Source organism: Solanum stenotomum, chromosome 1, assembly GCF_019186545.1.
Source record: "Solanum stenotomum isolate F172 chromosome 1, ASM1918654v1, whole genome shotgun sequence".
Lineage (NCBI taxonomy): Eukaryota > Viridiplantae > Streptophyta > Magnoliopsida > Solanales > Solanaceae > Solanum > Solanum stenotomum.
This window is the reverse complement of record NC_064282.1, coordinates 2,208,477-2,226,701: the sequence shown is the minus strand read 5'-3', so window position 1 is coordinate 2,226,701 and position 18,225 is coordinate 2,208,477. Positions and strand designations below refer to the sequence as shown.

Sequence of the window (18,225 nt, the reverse complement as noted above, 5' to 3'; positions counted from 1 at the left end):
CGATTTGGTAAAACTTAGTACTTTTTTGTCATGCCTTGCCTCACTATAATAACGAACTCACAAAACTTTATCCTGTCGTAAAATGAAAAAGGAAATAATGTTCATAGTAAAGAAATACTATTTACTTGGTTCTCCAACAAAATCATCAGAACTGAAAGTATCTTATATCTTTGTCCATAATCGTTGCGAAAGAATGGATCACAAAATTCCTTAACAATGCTTTTGCTGTACTTAATAATAAGGAAATGAAATCAATGACATAACAGAATACAAAATCTAAGGGGTAGCAGAGACAATAAAGGACTGCAAAAACACTATTATCTTGATCAAATTCAATATATTCCAATCTCCAAAAGTGATGTATCATTTTCAATCTATTTTACATACAAGCAGTTGATGAGCATAAATTCATCACATAACCCTATTATGTCTATAAGAGGAAAGAGATCTGTCCATCGCCATCAGAGAAGAAACAGAAGCATGATGATGTACATACTGAAAAGAAGAAACAGAACAAAAAGAAGCAAAAGTGATAGAGAGCCCCCAAAGCCTTTTTTTCTCACCCTAAATTCAAAATAGAATTGCAATAAGGCATATCAACAAGAAAACCAGCACCAATGCTCCAATCCAACATGCCCAAGTCCTCGTCCTCTTCATTCGATTAGCACGATCTAACTCCTTCATCCCACCATTCACATATCCACCAGCATTAACCACATTTTGCTCAATATTGTTCATTTGATCACCTTGTGTCTCAACCATAACAGCCATATCAAGAAACACTTGGTGCAGCTCAACCAAGCTTTTCTGTATCTCTTTCACAGCTTCATGCCTATCCTGGTTCTCCACCACCCCTTTTTCTACTCTACCCTCAAAAACCTTTTCTTGCATCATCTTTTCAATCGCCTCCTCACTCGGTTCCTTCCTGTTAGCACTACTATACTGTTTCCTTAAGCCTTCACTACTATACTGTTTCCTTAAGCCTTCTTTGTGTTCTGCTACAATGTTTTCCCTTAAGCACTGAAAATCATTCATCATATCCCTCAGTTTAATTCTCAGACCATTAGTCACTGAAATCCTCGTTCGATCAACCGGGCTTCCCTCTTTATACGCTGCTGACACGCCACGATTGTCAAGATTGGATTTATCAAGCAATTCAAGTCTTGTTTTGATGATTTTTGCCTTCCTAAGAACAGTAATAATGTCAGAGTTAATCTGATCTCTAAGTCCTTGAAGAATTTTGGCACTCGGGGCTGATTTGGTTTTTTGATTAAGGTCTTGAAGATTGACAAGAAGATTGCTAATCTCTTCCATATCTGACTTAATTACAGCAACTTCTTCAAAGAATTTTGTGAGGTTCCTTTCATCAGTCGGGTCGAGTTGACCCATCTCAATATCAGGCCCTGCTTCAAGATCCATCATAGCCTGCTTCTTCAATTCCACATAACTTAAGAATGATTTCGTCATCAGGTCATTCATCTTTACGATAATTCTGCAAATACCCAGATAGAGAAAACAGAGAGACCCATCAAATTCTGTTCTATTCTTGAAATCATGAAAAAAAAAAATCTCAATCTTGTGATTTCTTTATTGCTAATTTTCAGTAACAAAATTTCCCAAGAAAACAAAGACTATAACAAGTACTCCATTAAGCAACATTTGTGATCGGCTATATGATTCTTCAAGAACTCAGATAGAGAAAAACGAAAAAGACATCAAATCTTGAAACAATTCAAAATTATAAGAAATTCCTAAAGATTCATTGCAATACTCAACAGATAACAAGCCCTGAACTCAGCCTTAAAATCTACTTGAACCCAGAAAAGAATCGACAGGATAAAAGATTACAGGATGGAAAAAAGAAGGGTACCTTGAAGAATTGTTGAGACGCTTTCGCTTACTTTGTATGTGAATTTGCAGAGAAAATGAGAATTGTGGAGTGAAGAATTTGGGGGGTTAAATGAGTGAAGAGCTGTGATGGACTTTAAAGGGACGTCTATTTCAAATTCGAATCGAAGAAATATAGCCGTTATATTTCGTAACGTAATTAGGCTTACTTGCCTCAAAATTTTCTTTTACAGCTCATCCTACACCTGGGATTACTTTTCATTAAAAGTTTTTTTTTTAATAGAAATAAGATAAATTACATGATATAGAAAAAAAAACAAGTACATGCTAAAATGGGATTACTTTTCATTAAAAGTTTATCCATTTTTGTTTGGTAAATGATCTTTATCTTAATCAAAATTGTCAATTTATTTACCTAAATATTATCTATTACAGCGAGGATAAGAACAAAAAAAAAAGAAAAGTTAATTCCACATGTTTATTGCATCATATAATAATTATAATTCCAAATGCTCACTTTATTTTTGTCAACACAAAATGTAAATAATGAAAATAAAGTACATATCGATTATGTCCAACATACAATCTACTTATAATTTTTGTGAAAGTTGCCCACCCTAATTTTGAAGTTGGACTATCAATAGAAATAGATGCTACTAACTATATATGGACAAATTTATATTGATTAGAGGGGAGAAAAATTATTTCAGAAAATATTTTGTACTTTTTTATATTTAGTTTATGAAAATATTTTTCTTTTAGTAAAATAAGTTTGTTAAAAATGAAGAAAAAAAAATAAAGTTTTATAAAAAGCATTTTAAATTTGTTGTCGTTTATCTATCGAATGCCTTCAATTTTCACCTTTTAATCATTCCACCCAGCACTTCTCTGAACTCTTACTTTTCACCCTTCACATTCCATCCTATAATATCTTATTAAATCACATATAAAAAAAAAATTATACTTAATCTCAGGATATAATTTGAGATCAATTTTATTCGATATTTGATTATAAATATTAACTAATTTCAAAATTATTTTATCCCATCATAGTAATAAAATTATTAAATGAGATAAAAATAATTTTATGAGTTATTTTTGACTATCTCATCGGACGTACCAAACAAGTCCGACTTTTCTATTATTTTTTTCGTTAACCAATTTATAAATTACTCCCTCCGTCCCTTTTTAGTTGTCCACTTTAGAAATGGCACACAGATTAAGGCAACAATGATTAGCACAGTGAAGTTACAATTTTACCCTTATGACAACTTTTCACTTCAAAATTACAACCACTTATTTGAATTAAAGTGAAATAAATTGGAGGGAAACAACATACACTTTACAATTTTCAAGAAGAGTAAATAAGGGTATAATAGGAAAAAATTTATTGTCCTTTCTTGATTTGTCAAAATGGACAACTAAATAGGGACAACCAAAAAAGGAAATATGGACAAGTAAATAGGGACGGAGGGAGTATCAAACTTTGCCATGAAAATGGAAACTTCAAAGCCCTTGACCAAAACGGCTGGTGTTTACAGATCGAAACTTGGCCGATCTGACGGAGTCTTCAAAGTGAAAACTGATGACGGCAGATTTGAGTTTGAGAAATTTGGGTAAAACCCCAACCCCTTTCTTCAATGGCCGATGGTTCACTGTTTTCGCTTCAATCTTGATCTTGTCTGTTTCTGGTGGCACTTACTTATTTGGTCTTTACTCACAAAATGTCAAATCTTCATTGGGTTATGATCAAACAACCTTAAATCTGTTATCTTTCTTTAAGGATGTTGGTGCCAATGTAGGAATCATCGCTGGTTTAATCAATGAAGTTTGCCCACCATGGGTTGTTCTTCTAATTGGGTCATTGATGAATTTTTCTGGGTACATTTACTTATGGTTAGCAGTCAACGGTGATGAATTAGTCAAACCCCAGGTTTGGCAAATGTGTTTATGTTTAATGATTGGTGCAAATTCTCAAACTTTTACTAATACTGGTGCTTTAGTAACTTGTGTTAAGAATTTCCCTGAAAGCAGGGGAATTGTGATTGGATTGTTAAAGGGTTTTGTTGGTTTAAGTGGTGCAATTATAACACAATTGTTTCATGCTATTTATGGGAATAATGGGAAATCTTTAGTGTTGTTAATTGGTTGGCTTCCACCATTTGTTTGTAGTACTTTGCTTAAGTATGTTAGGGTTATGAAAGGCGTTAATCGTCAAGAAAATGAGGTGAATATTTTTTATCAGCTTCTTTATATATCACTTGGTCTTGCTGGATTTCTGTTAATGGTTACCATTTTGCAAAATAGGGTAGCTTTCACTTTAGTTGAATATAGATTGAGTTCTTGTGTCATGTTGCTTTTGTTGTTTGCACCTATAGTGGTTGTAATCAGAGAAGAATTGAGAATTGGGAAGAATAGGAAACAAGTTTTAGATGATTTTACGCCGTTGAAAGGACTAGAGCAAGGGAAGTTACCTTCGAGAAGTCAGGGGAAAGAAGTTTTATGGTTCAAGAATGTGTTTAAGCCACCGGAGAGAGGTGAAGATTATACGATTTTGCAAGCACTTTTGAGCATTGACATGTTGATTTTGTTTATTACTACTATCTTTGGAGCTGGTGGTACGTTGACTGCTATTGATAACATAGGTCAAATTGGTAAGGCGTTAGGATATCCTAACACGAGTATTGCAACGTTTACTTCACTAGTGAGTATATGGGGTTATCTTGGAAGAGTAGTCTCTGGCTTTGTCTCTGAGATTTTCTTGACAAAGTATAAAGTACCTCGTCCGTTGATGCTTACTTTTGTGCTCCTTTTATCTTGCTTTGGTCATATTCTTATAGCAATGGGTGTGCCAAGTGTTCTTGATGTTGCATTGGCTATTCTTGGGTTTTGCTTTGGAGCTATGGCACCTTTGATATTTTCCATCATATCAGAACTTTTTGGCCTTAAACACTATGCTACACTGCTCAACTTTGGCGGAGCAGCCAGCCCAATTGGAGCTTATGTATTCAATGTTAGATTGGTTGGTCATTTTTATGACAAGGAAGCTTTGAGGCAAATGGCAGCTTTGGGACTTTTCAGGAAGCCAGGGGATCATTTAACATGCATCGGTATAGAGTGTTACAGGTCTTCTTTTCTGATAATTGCTGCAGCAAGTTTTGTAGGGTGCATTGTATCATACATTTTGGTGCTTAGAACAAGAAAGTTCTATAAAGGCGATATTTACAAGAAGTTCAGAGAGCAAGCTTAACTTCTGGAGACTCAGAGGAAGCTTGGCGAAATAGTTTCATTCTGCCACACATTTTGTAACATGCTATGGTTTATATATAGCTAATAGTTCGAGTCCTACTGATCGATTATAGGAGAGATACTCGTATTAAATATGAACCCATGTCATATTGTAACACATTATACATATATCAGAAAAAATAGAATGGCATCTTGACAAATACATAGGATTCTTGTATTGGATTACTTCTCTGGGCGGATTTTATTGAAAAGAAACCTTTCGCTTACCCAGATTTTAACTTCTTTACTTCTCTTTTGCAATATCTCCTATGTTTCATGTAACTTCTTCTTTTTTAACAATCTATGAAGTATATCTACCGACTACCTTCACGAGGTAGGAGCAAGGTTGTGTATACACCACTCTCCCAGACTCACTTGTGTTGTGGGATTGTTATTTTAACAATCTCTCAAATCTTTCTTATGTTTTACTTTTCTTTTCATCTTCTTTTTTCTCGAGACACTAAGAAGGATTCTATTCTGATATAGAAGTTTAGCTTGAAACAGCCAGAGAAAGAACGCACACCGGAGTTGCATGAGCTTAAATGAAACGACATTAACATTAAGAATAAGAATTCATATAATCGAACTCAACTTTACTTGGAATGCTTCAACAAGAGAAACATCAGCAATGAGCCCACTTCACAAAATACTACTTTTAGTACTGCACAAGCTTGTAACATGAGAATATTAGTAGCACATGAGGAATCTTAATAACTCAATTGACCACAATTGCATCTTGGACTTATATACGAGTGAGTAGTAGTAGTATTCCTCTTCATAATTTCTTGTCCTTCAGTTTCTATTGTTGTGTGTTTCTTATACTTTGTTTATCACATTATTTTATTTTATATATATTGTTCCTTTTTCTTCCAATTATTATGCTTTTTATAATATTTTATCATGACTTCTTCACTTCCTTTTTCCAAACTGTCTTGTTTTGCTTTTCCTAGAGTCAAGGATCCATCAAAAACCACCTCCACCTTGATAAGATCTACCTACACTATACCCTCCAAAACCCAACTTGTAAAATTATACTACACAAGGTAATGTTGTTGAAAGGGTGTAAATTTCATATGCAAATGAAAATCCACTGCCAGTAACTACAAAAGACCCTGCTCCAACCTCGATATACGAAGCTTCTTTCGCAAACAAAGCAATAACTCTGGTTCTATACGTCCCAAAATTAGATTTATATGACTACCAGAGATGATCAGAAAACTGGAAAAGAAAACAATTAAAGAACGCTAACAAACTACTACATTTGTTTCCCCGTTTTTCGTGTCAGAGATTAATGCAAGTACAAATCACATTTTAACTAAAATATGCAGCAATCCATCTTGTTTTCTGTTTTTTCCTACTACACTTTCTCCGTTTGGTCAAATCTGGCAAAAGCTCAGTCGGCTCTTGGGCTGCTGCCACTTGCTGATGGCCTTTTCCCGGAATATTTCTGTTGCAATAACAAAAGCAATCATGTTAAACATCTCAAAATGAGATAAGTAACCTAAAATTCCCTACTTTCAGCAGATAATGTACTATTTGAGATATAAAACTACTCAATAGCTATTGAGATTACCTGCTTTCCAAGGTTGAAAGGAATGTATCTGTATTTAATCATGTGTGTAATTTGTCGCCTCATGGTAAGGACGAACAGAACAATCCAGTAGCACAACAATATAGGCCAGAACACAGGAACATCAAATAGGGAGAAGAAAGTCATGACAAATGCCACACAGAAAGCCTTTGTTATGGCATACCTGAAAGAAAGATGGGGGGCAAAAGAAAGAGATAAATAATAAATATTGCTGCTACAACCAAAAGGTTCAAAATATTACTTTTCTTTAACCAGGTTCAAGAAAGTATTTAAATGCCTAAAACATGCATAAAAACTCTCTTATGCTATGCCAACTATATAACAAAAGATACAGGGCAACTTCACACCCAACGAAGTCACTTAAGCATAGCACTGCATTGAATTAGCTTTCTGGCATTAACACTATCAATCAACTACCTCAATCCAAACTGGTTGGCGTTGCTATTTTCCTAAGACTGACAGGGGTTGGCTATATGAATATTTTATATCCATTCCGCTCTAATCAGGCCTGTCTGGCAAAGCCCTACTAAAAGAAAAAGAAATCTTCCACCTTTGTTCAATTCTTGTTTCTCACAGGCAAAACATTAGCCAGCACAAGATCTTAAATGCAAATCATGCAAAAATACAGCAGTGTTTCACAACAATAAATTCATGTAGACAAGGAAATAAATGATCCACCGTGCTAATTTTGAGGCGGTGGAAGACCCTGTAAAGGTCCGTGGGACAGAAGAAATCAAAGTATTCAGAAAAGATTACAAAACAAGCAAGAACCAAAAGGGAAAAAACAGATGTCAGGCTGTCAGAGCATTGGGTAAATATTTCTTTGAAAGGGTGTCAGTAACCAATTTGGCAACCTCCTAATTCCTGAAGGGCCCAAAACTCTTATGGGACAGATCCATCAGGGATCACATAAGCCAATGCAACTTATGAACTGAAAATTGGACATAATATCCAAGTCCATCTGTGCAGGTCAAATGCATCTTAGTTGCTATGATTTATGAGATCTTTGAAGTAAGATCTTGTGTAACAAGTCAAGAAAAGGAAAAGGTTCCTGTAAACAGAACCATAACATATTTTAACGAGGTACAACTTCCTTTTTTTAGTCTCAATTTAGCTAAGTACTTAATGCTGAATATTCTAGGCAACATTTAGAAATAGCTGAATCTATGGTCATGCAGCTGGTTCAAGATATAAAGTTAATGTTAGCGCAGCCAAGCCAAATATTAAACATTAGAATGGGCAACATAAGTATAGGAGTGACCGTTATATATGACAAAAGGTAAATTAGCTTAGAAAATTCGTCCAGATTTCAAGTATACACAGCAAGGAGGTTCTACTGCATCAATTCCTACTTCCAAAGTTTACCAAGAGAGCTAAGCCCAATGCAAACGTTTGACTATGAGACAAGGCAAACTGAGGCAATTCTGATACAAGATAATATATAATGTACAGGTGACAAACCCTTTCTCCGAGAATTAAGCAATGCAAAAACCATAAAGCAGGAATTATTACCAGAACTTGAACTCTGGGAGGCGACGTATGAAAGGCTTGAATTCATCTGAACCTTTAGTAGGCAACATAGGACCATCCGAAGGTTCCAGCTCAGGGTCAACAAGAGGTGACAGGAAACCAATCAGCAAATTAAGAATGTAGATGCCCAAGCCATAGGTAACAACATAGAATCCTTGAACATAATAAACCCGCAGAGCATAAAGCAATGCTAAGACAAAAGTTCCAATCCACCTATATGTAGAATGAGGAGTAGTTTTATCTAAATAGTATTGGAAAAGTTTCGAAAGTTCATGCCTCCGCTGGTTCAATGCTGTAGCCGCTGAGGCACCATCACCTCCAACACCCTCCATAGAAACTCAACTTCACAATCCTAGAAGGTGACACATAAATGTAATAAGATCAACACAAGGAAGACATTGTCAACTGAGTACACTAATGCTTCTACTAATGAAATAGAAGAATTAGGACTTTAGATTCTACTAATGCTTAGATCATGAGGAGATTAACACTAGTGAAAAAACTGATTGCTTAGACCACCCACCATAATATCAATCATTGACAAACAAATGACAATACCACCTTCTTATTAACAGTAAGTTACAACACCCTCCAAGAATTCATTAAAAAGCACACAACTATCAGACCTTAAAAAAAATCAACTAGAGCAACCAAAACTTTATCGCAAATAAGGTACTTGAAAATAAGGCTAGAACAAAAAAGAAGTTTGCAATCTCAGATACAACATCATCGATATCCTCTCAAATTAGGCAAGATTGAGTGAGTGATGCACTTATTTAAGATTTAAAACAAACTCAATGAAGAAGCTGGTTCAACTTCAGCTAGTAGTCCTCCAGCTGGTTCAATTTCTTTGAGGGAAAAAAAGAAATTATACAAGTCCTCCCAATATAAGATATAATTCAACTGTATCATACAATAAACTATATTTTTAGCAAGTCAACTATGTAGCTACAATTAAAAGAAAACAAAATAAATGGGTGTAGGATACTCATAATTTAAATGTATCATACAATAAACTATTTTTTTAGCAAGTCAACTATGTACCTAGAATTAAAAGAAAACAAAATAAATGGAAAAGTGATTTTTCATTTCAATGCTTTGTACTATAACCCATCATAATACATCAATTTAACAACCTAAAATCCTCCATTAATGCCCTAAAAGTCAAGCTCATTTTGGTCCAATGGAACCCAGCAGTAAACGTAAACACTCCAAATCACGCAACGAAAATAAGTCTTACCACAATTTATTTCTCCTAATCTTAAAGATTCCCAGACTATGACACCCATTTTTGAACCAAAGCAAACTTTGACAAGTTCGGATTGAACCGACCCACCCCTTCAAAATTCATCCAGTCAACACCTTATAATCATCCTTCGGTACCCTAAAATCAAACCCATTTGGTCAAATAGAACCCAGCTGCAAATTGTTATCTCAAATAACTCATTTTAGTTCTTCTAATCTTAAAGATGCACATAGCTATGATCACCCACCCATGAATAAACAAGAATCTATATGTTACAAACAATGATAAGAATCAGATCTAAAACAAAAATCACATAAACATCTAGGGTTAGATTAACATTGAAAATACAGATTACCTTTCACTTAGTGAAGAGATTTAGAGTGTTGAATAGAGAGGGAGAAAAATAAGATCGGATCTGTGGCTCTTAATGGCTACCGACGAGTGAAGAAATTTCTATCTCTTTTTCTTTTTCAATTGACAATTCTCCCCTTTCTGCTATTTCTCATTTTACTATGCCCTAAATAAACAAACAACATTTTCTATTTATCCGCTTATAATATTTATTTATTTTTTTAAAAAAAACATTAGTTAAATTGGTAGTTTCCTTCTCTACTTGGATTTCAATTAAATAATTCCCAATTATTATAATTATTTTAACAATTGGGAATTACAAGGTGAGAAATCAAATTTTTTCGTGTTAATTAATCAACTAAGCTATTAAATTTCTAATTGTCGATCTCATTCTTAAATTTTTCATTTATGATAAGTATTTTCTTGATTTCTCATTAAGTCAGTCAATCTTTAATACAAGTATGTCACAGTAAATGTTATCAAATATCAATTATCCATTTTTATTTGTCCTGCAATTTATGAACTTTTTAAATCATGATCTAGATATCACCTTGAAACACAAATTTTAACCACAATTTAAATTTTAGAAACTTTGGATGATAGTTTTACTTTATGAACCATAAATATATATTTGCACAACCCTTAATTAATATAAATAAAATTCATAAAATGGTAAGCTACAAAAGAAACATTTTCTCTTGCGTAAGAAAATCAACGAAGTAATCCAAACACATAAAAGTGGGCCTGGATCTTCTCAAAAAGTGACCCGGCCCATCTTTATTTCAACGACCCGAGCCCAACGAGGGTACACCAAGATTTTAACCTGAACTTCCTAGTTAAGCCCACATTTAAAACGAATTGGGCCCTAGTTGAATTTGAACTGGACCAACGTAATTTGATCAGAAATGAATTAGATTGAAATGTTTTTTTTTTTTTTTAACTGCCTCCAATGATCATTGATATGAAAGAGTTACATTTTGAAGTTTGGTATACCAAACTTAATACAAGATCTTGGGGTAGAACTAGAGTTAGATAAACTCTACAAGTTAACACCAAAAAAGGGGGGAGTCTAAGTTAGCTATTACTCTACTAACGTGACTCCTTGACAAAGAGGATTCAGGGAGGTTCGTAAATAAAATTAGAAGGTTTAACCTGTTGCATTCTGAAGGAAGGGAGCTCCCATCTATCTGTGTTAATTAATCCCCTAACTTCCCTCAAGAGATCAGAGAAAGAGTTGAACTCATGTATTGCATCAACACTATAACTCCTGGATGCTAATATATCAACAGGTTTGTTGGCTTCCCTGAAGCAATGACTGATGATAAATCCATGAGATTCAACTATTTGTTGTGCTTCTTGAATCAATCTGTCCAATCTCCAAGGCGTTCTCCATTCTCCATTTATGTATTTAACTAAGAGTAGGGAATTTGTTTCTCCCCAAACCCTATCATAAAATGGGTTTAAAAATAAGGCATACCCAACCATCAACTTCTCACTAAACTTTAATTAATTTATCTAAGTAATTTAATAACTATTTTTTCTTTATCATGACTGTATGCTACATATAAAATAAGCAAAAAATATATTTTTTTTGGGTCAATTTAAATTATATAACCAATCAGAATGAACTAATCTATTAATGTATAAGTGGATTAATAATTCATTTATATTTGAATAAAATAGACGAATCATATTTTGGTAGGCAAATTTCCCACCGCCCGTGCCCCCTTGTAATTTACAACCGTTCAAAATAAATTCAAATCAATTGTCACGTTTACGTACTGTAAACAATAAATTAATGAACAATTGCATGGTATTTCACGTGACAAAGACGGTACAAATAGTTGTCGTGTTTCTTTTTATTTTGTGGATAGCCAATTTGTAAATCCCAATTACATTGTTCCATCAATAAGACAGAAACAAACAAATAGGAGTACCATTTTATTATTATAAAATAATACTACTACTATAAGTGTAGTACAATTGGATGGGATTGAGATGGACTTATGATGACGTGGCATAATAAAAACCACATAAATATGCCTGGTAGAAGAATTAGGTTCGTGGCTTTTAAACTTGCCAAATGAGATATTTATTATCGATCTTTTAAATTTTATTTAACAGACCAAAAAAAAAAAAGAATGTCCATGTGTTTGGATTCCCCTATTATCAAGTAAATAAATGACCCTTAAAAGTGAGTGGAGACGAGCCTCATTATTTCATATAAATTAGTTGGCCTCTGGGGATATTCAAAAACTTTCGACAAGTCAGCACTCAAAATGTACAAGATATTTTCTGCATTCTTGGGGATATATATCAATTAATTTTTTTTAAAAAAAAAAATTCTCCTCCTTCAAGTTGGAGATATCGACATCTCAATCATAATAAGAAGGTCGACAAGTAGATGTTGAAGGTTGCGTTTGAAACTTAATTAATTTATATTGTGATCAAATTATTAACAATAAAAATATTTTAAATCAAAATATTAACCTAAAGATGTTTTTATTCTATTTTCACTTGATTTTAAAATATTTTAAACCTTTTTCCAATTAAACAAACATGGTTGAAATTTCATCTTTACCTAATCTATTTCAAAAAACAAATATGCAAGCATTACCAAAACACGAAACAATTCATTTTACCTAATCTAGATCACAAACCAAATCTCCAATAAATAATAAATGCATTACAAGAAATATATTAAATACATATTTATTTAATCGTATTCTCATTAATTTATCAATGTAACTCACAAATAAATATTATAATTTTAAATATACATATCTAGATATGTTAATTCGTCTCCACAATATTAGTTATTTAGTTAAACACTATAACTTTAAAAATGATTATTTTGACACTAAAAATTATTTATCAACTATTATGTAAGTGCAAATATCTATAGGATACAATGAAAATAACTTGTAATGTTTAATTAGTAATCGTGACCAAGTTACTAAATATAGTACAACTCCCATATTCTCAAAGAATCCGATGATAGAGCCATTTTCCTTTAATTTCAAAAGATTATTCGATAGTATCTACATACTAAGAATATGAACCATTAATTTACTTTTGGTCCTCTTTGAACTTATTCGAATGGAGTAATTGCTACTCCGTACTCCCTATGTTTTATTCTACGACATTCCCTTAAGAAAGTAGTATTATATACTCTCGCGGTTTAATAATACATGTTCATTAATGATTTTACATATTGTTTAAGAAATTACTAAAATGTTAATTTTACTATATCACCTTTTGAATATAATAATTATAATGTCTTAAAAAATGTAACATGAAAATGACTATGATTAATGTTTAGAGTAAATTAGAAACTAAGTATAAAATTAGTATAGTATGATATTGTTGGACATCCAAAATAGTATAGTAGACAATTATTATTGGACGGAGGAATATTAGAAATTTACTTTATTAATTATATTTTTTAAAAATAAATTTGATTATAAGTCATTTATTTAATTATTTAATAATAATGAGAATATAAAAAGTTACTTTTTTTCTTGATTCGTTAAAATAGACAAATAAAAAAAAAGAAAAAGGGTTAAAAAAAAATACATTTCTAGTTTAATGTATCAGTTAAGTTTCTCATCTGTCATTATTAAAGTTATAACAAATATATGGTTGAATTGGATGGTTTGATCTATTGAAATTACCTAATTTCAACTAATTTTACCCGATTTCTTTTTTAATCCAAATCTTACTAGACTAAAATACATTCATATAAAATTAAATCTATAACCCATCTATTTAATCTTCTTCACCACCTGCGTGTTGATTTAAATGCCGAGTAAAATAAATTATATTCTTTGAAATAAAGAATTTATTAAAATAAAAGTAAAATTACTTATTTTATTTATTTTTACTCGTTAGATTTGAATTTGTTAAAAATGAATATATCATCATTTTTGTTGTTGAATATATTAAAAATGACAAAACTAAAAATGAAAGGAGAAAAAGTGCAGACCAATGGAGCCCAATAGGTTCACAGCTCATAAGTCGGCTTTTGTCTTCATTTTTTACTTGGCTGTGTTTGTGTGAGTATTAGTTATTTTTTGCTCTGGTGTTTGCTTCTTCATCTCTTCCTTCACTACTTTCTGCTCTTCTCTTTCTTTTTTACATAGTAACAGATTACCCTCTTCAAATTCTGGTGAGTTCCTTTTTCAGTTGCTAACATATTACTGTCAAAGATTTGATCTCTTTTTTTATGGAATAGACTTGAATCTTGGTTTAATACTTGATTTTGTAGCATTCTTGAATTTTCTGTTATTTGTATTTTGGAACAGTTTTACTTGACTTTGTAGCAATTTTGACTTTGGGTATACATGTCTGAGACTTAAATCTTTGTTAATACTTGATTTTATAGCTTTTCTGTTGTTGTATTTCGGAACAACTTTAGCAATTCTTGAGATTTTTAGTATATTTTATTTTTTTGGGGTGTGAACCTAGATGTAATGGTCAAAATTGTGGATCTTAAGAAGGTGTGTGACTTGTTAAGTAAATAGTTGGTGAGAATAACAACAGTGGAAGGAAAATATTGTGTGATTATTGTTGAAGATGTAAGTAAAATCATACTCTCTCTGAATATCTAAAAGCTTGAGATGGTCGACTTGAACTCACGCGGTATGGGACAACAGGACCTATATATGTCATGTTTTTAGATGAGATGGTCACATAGTTCAACAATTATAATTTGATTTATTGCTGTTTAATTTTCTTTCCCAGGTAAAGGAGACATCCTTTTGATGAACAACTGAAGGAAAACTCTAGTTACATTAGCAAGATCTAAGGCCAAGATATCATGTCTGATCATGTTAAACAATCACATTCGGATTGTGATGGTAGAACCGGGAAGTCTACACATTCAGTTCAATCTGTTTGGATGGCACATTGGACTAGAACAAGCTACAATTCTATGGCAGAAACACAAAATCATGCATCTACTGCTCTTGGAAACAAGGAAAACGACCAAGATTCTAAGCCTCTCCAGTCAATTGTTAAAATGGAGACAATGTCCTCTAAATCCGTCAAAAGATTAAGAGAATCTGAAACTCAAACGTTTGAAGTCATTAACGAGACAAGTGCAAGAACCATTGCAAAAGAAACTCTACGCAATTGGTCCCTACCAATGCACAATCCTTGTGAAAATGTCAAAACTCCCTTCCAGGATCCTTTGGATTGTGGCAAGACTCATCCATATGACATTGGTCGCGGCACTGTTGCATCGAGGCCTTTCATAGATAATCCAAGTCAATTAGCATCTCATCTTGTGCCATACCGAGATCCTGGCCATTACATAACTAAAGAATCGGAAAAGACGCAGAAAGCTTTCATAAGTAGATCATTCCTAGCTGCAAAAGAAGAAGTGCCTAGACTGGGAATGTTGGAGCATGAACATGGGAGATCGGTCACTCCAGAATTAAGGCAGAATGACTCATTCTTGCTAGGTGCACCCTCCACAAGCAGAAAACTTCTTCCAAAATTTGGTGGAGAAGAGTTCCAGAAAAACCCAGGTTGTTCCTTTGTCAGGTTGTTAAAAAATGAACCTAGTCCTTCCCATGAAACTGAATCAAAAGAGTTACCAAAGCTACCACATCCTTTGCTTGATGTAGAGACAATGAGAACAAGCAATACCATGGACTCTGTAGTGGGAATGGCTGGATATCGTCCCTGCGTTTCTCAGACAACCCATAGTATGTTAATCACAAAAGGAGCAGATGCTGGTCTGTTTGAAGGAAACAATGTAATCGGTAATTCAAGGATGTGGAGTAAAATTAATGGGAAAGCATCATTAAGTAATCGTGATAGCCCATCTAAATCTTTTGGTCATTATAAGGGAGGAATGCAGCTTCAAATTCAAAATTGCTTCACAGGCAGTGAAAGAAAAGAAAATATAGAAGACAGAAAGCCTTCTGAATTTGTGTTAAAGAATGAATCTTCAGCTGAAACTGATACCATGGACATGGATGTGTTTCAGGAGAAGAACCAGCTTTGTGGTATGTGCTATCCTCCGCTAGTGGTTTAAATAGAGTTTATTTTGTTCATTGTCTTGCTAAGTTGTAACTGATCAATGAATCAAGTGATCTTTCTACGGCTTAGTCAGAGGTTTTTAACTGAAAAGAAAAGAAAAAGAGGTTTAGTTTGAGATGTAGTGTTTGAGTGTACGTAATTTTACTCGTTTAATGAATCTATCTTTCCTCTAATTTTGCAGGTACAAGTTCTTCTATTGCAAAGAAGGTAATCTTGAGATTTATTTAGTCCTTCATAACTTCCTATCTTCTAGCCAGGTTTTCAAGAGGGTATTTGGTTTATCTTGAATTTTGTATCGTTAACTGCTTTCATATTTATCTTCCTACCTGCTAGTTTCCAAGTCTGATGTGAGAAATCAAGTAATAATGAGTTGGTCAGATACTCCTGTTCATTGTATGATAAGGTTAAAACCAAATGGGAAAATGTTACTGATCGTGTTGTCAACCAAGTTTGAAAGTGAGCAAATGTTCTGCAATCACACTAGTAACTGGAGCTCCATTCAATTTGTTAGGAGAAAACAAGATTGAGTTGAAATCTCCCCAAATCATCCAAGGCTTAGTGATGGCTAGTGATTGTAGTTGAATTCATAAATGCTTCATGTGCTCCACTGTATTGTAACCATAGATTAATTATAGTCATCAAATAGTTCATAATATTCACATTTCCATTGTATTGCATGTAATCTAGAATCTTGATTAATTTTGACCATAAGATATCTTGCAGGTGAACAAAATGGATCAAACTTCACCCCGTCGACTTGCACTTGAAGGCTCCAGGAAAGAAGCTGGACACAAACAGTTCAAGTTGGATATAAACTTAGAGCTGCCTGCTCCAACTGATAATATGGAGGCAAGTTCTTCCAGAACTGAAAGTTTCGACTTGGGATCAATACTGGCCCGTGCTGAACAACCCAGTTCATCAAGAACTGATTTCTGTCCTGAAGGGCTTCTTGGACATGACCCAACTAGTAGATGGGTTAAGCGCCTCAAAGTGAGTGCTTCCGGTTCTTTGGCTTTTGGTACTAAAAGCTCCAGTTTAGTAGGAGAAACGTCTCATGAGAAATCACAAAAATTCCTCAGCCAAATTCCTAAAGGAACCATAGCTAACTCTGAATTAGCATCATCTAGTAAACGTCATGGTAAAGAATTGATGGTTCACGACAACACTGCAAACTTAGCAATGAACTCTAGTCCTGCTTCTATGAGTGTTATCAAGAAAGATCTAGAGGCTTTGACTTCTCATTCTTGGATTCAAAGGCTGCTTCATGGTAGGACTACCAATGCACCAAAGAGGCCCCAACCGGTGGTGGTTTGTGAGCCTCAAACCTCAAAGTTGGAGCTTGATGATTTCCAGAAGAAGCAACTTCCAAGCCTTGGTGCCATGGCCCTCATGGGTAAGGCAATGAATGGCTTTCAGCCATGTGAATTTCATAGAAAAGGCCCTTTAGTTGTTTGGAACACTAAGAATTTCTGAAAAATCAATCAGCAAGAGTTATTAGGCTTCATATCATGGAACAGTATCCGGTGACTTGGTACATTTTGGAGCTTGATTTAAATATTTGGCGCTAGTAAGTATTTTTATCTTATTTTTTATTTGGATTCTGTATTTGCCTAGATGGTGGTACTTTGTATTTAAACATAACGATGCACAGATACCTTGTTTCTCAAACAAGCTACTCGTCCGGCTTCTTTCATCTGCGTGCATGCAACTATTTACAACACTAATTACCATGCCAAAGAGGTTCTGAGTAAAACTGTTATCGTGATTGATTATGTGCAGTCTTGATTGTTGTGCTTAAACCGAGTTCATGGGACAGTTAAACAATGCCAACTTTACTTTCTGGAGAACACCGGTGACTGACAATTTTAGACATGCTCCTCTATTCAAGCTCGGACAACATAATACTTTTGAGAAGTTATTTTTCTTCTAATTGATTATGACTTTTCCTATGTTTCCTTTTTTTTACCTGGTTTTGCAATGATGTAAACCCAATTTGAAATTTGGTTGTTCAAGATTGTACCTGCCACTTTTTCATGAAAACAATCAACTTGGTCTATTTCCATATTCAGTAACTTGTGTTTTCCAACATGGAGAGCATATGGTGCAAGAATCTTTGCTAGCAGCAAGTGCAAGTAAGACTCAAAACAGTTGTAAACTTCGCCACTGGATTGAAAGTTTCATCATAATCCAAACCATATTCTTGAGTAAATCTCCGAGCTACCAAACGAGCTTTATGCCTCTCCACCAACCCATCTGTGCGACATTTTATTTTATAAATCCATCTACATGGTATAGGTTTCACATCTTTTGGCTTCAGACACAA

General features: G+C 33.8%; 4 protein-coding genes across 4 annotated transcripts; 2 read left to right on the top strand and 2 right to left on the bottom strand.

Annotated features, from left to right (window-relative positions):
• Positions 1–336: 336 nt before the first annotated feature.
• Positions 337–1,977, bottom strand: LOC125841644 (syntaxin-112-like). Its single transcript, XM_049520811.1, has 2 exons — positions 1,871–1,977; positions 337–1,492 (listed from the first exon to the last, which is right to left on the bottom strand). The coding sequence occupies exon 2, from the start codon at positions 1,477–1,479 to the stop codon at positions 571–573; it is 909 nt and encodes a 302-aa protein (XP_049376768.1). The 5' UTR covers positions 1,480–1,492; positions 1,871–1,977; the 3' UTR covers positions 337–570.
• A 1,362-nt stretch (positions 1,978–3,339) lies between these two features.
• On the top strand, positions 3,340–5,143 carry LOC125848945 (uncharacterized). Its single transcript, XM_049528919.1, has one exon. The coding sequence runs from the start codon at positions 3,434–3,436 to the stop codon at positions 5,096–5,098; it is 1,665 nt and encodes a 554-aa protein (XP_049384876.1). The 5' UTR covers positions 3,340–3,433; the 3' UTR covers positions 5,099–5,143.
• Positions 5,144–6,519: 1,376 nt separating this feature from the next.
• Positions 6,520–10,032, bottom strand: LOC125875703 (protein RER1B). Its single transcript, XM_049556724.1, has 4 exons — positions 9,859–10,032; positions 8,240–8,609; positions 6,710–6,890; positions 6,520–6,583 (listed from the first exon to the last, which is right to left on the bottom strand). The coding sequence occupies exons 2-4, from the start codon at positions 8,587–8,589 to the stop codon at positions 6,530–6,532; spliced, it is 585 nt and encodes a 194-aa protein (XP_049412681.1). The 5' UTR covers positions 8,590–8,609; positions 9,859–10,032; the 3' UTR covers positions 6,520–6,529.
• Positions 10,033–13,851: 3,819 nt separating this feature from the next.
• On the top strand, positions 13,852–17,630 carry LOC125872704 (uncharacterized). Its single transcript, XM_049553473.1, has 4 exons — positions 13,852–14,022; positions 14,598–15,868; positions 16,084–16,109; positions 16,626–17,630. The coding sequence occupies exons 2-4, from the start codon at positions 14,674–14,676 to the stop codon at positions 17,373–17,375; spliced, it is 1,971 nt and encodes a 656-aa protein (XP_049409430.1). The 5' UTR covers positions 13,852–14,022; positions 14,598–14,673; the 3' UTR covers positions 17,376–17,630.
• The last annotated feature ends 595 nt before the right edge of the window (positions 17,631–18,225 follow it).

Bases quoted from the DNA above. Each gene is read 5' to 3' on its own strand.
- LOC125841644 (XM_049520811.1), bottom strand. From the start codon at position 1,479: ATGAATGACCTGATGACGAAATCATTCTTAAGTTATGTGGAATTGAAG.
- LOC125848945 (XM_049528919.1), top strand. From the start codon at position 3,434: ATGACGGCAGATTTGAGTTTGAGAAATTTGGGTAAAACCCCAACCCCT.
- LOC125875703 (XM_049556724.1), bottom strand. From the start codon at position 8,589: ATGGAGGGTGTTGGAGGTGATGGTGCCTCAGCGGCTACAGCATTGAAC. The intron at 6,891-8,239 runs GTAATAATTCCT...TCTTTCTTTCAG, and splicing joins CTCCCAGAGTTCAAGTTCTG to GTATGCCATAACAAAGGCTT. The intron at 6,584-6,709 runs GTAATCTCAATA...TTATTGCAACAG, and splicing joins CTTTCAACCTTGGAAAGCAG to AAATATTCCGGGAAAAGGCC.
- LOC125872704 (XM_049553473.1), top strand. From the start codon at position 14,674: ATGTCTGATCATGTTAAACAATCACATTCGGATTGTGATGGTAGAACC. The intron at 15,869-16,083 runs GTATGTGCTATC...CTAATTTTGCAG, and splicing joins GGAGAAGAACCAGCTTTGTG to GTACAAGTTCTTCTATTGCA. The intron at 16,110-16,625 runs GTAATCTTGAGA...GATATCTTGCAG, and splicing joins GTTCTTCTATTGCAAAGAAG to GTGAACAAAATGGATCAAAC.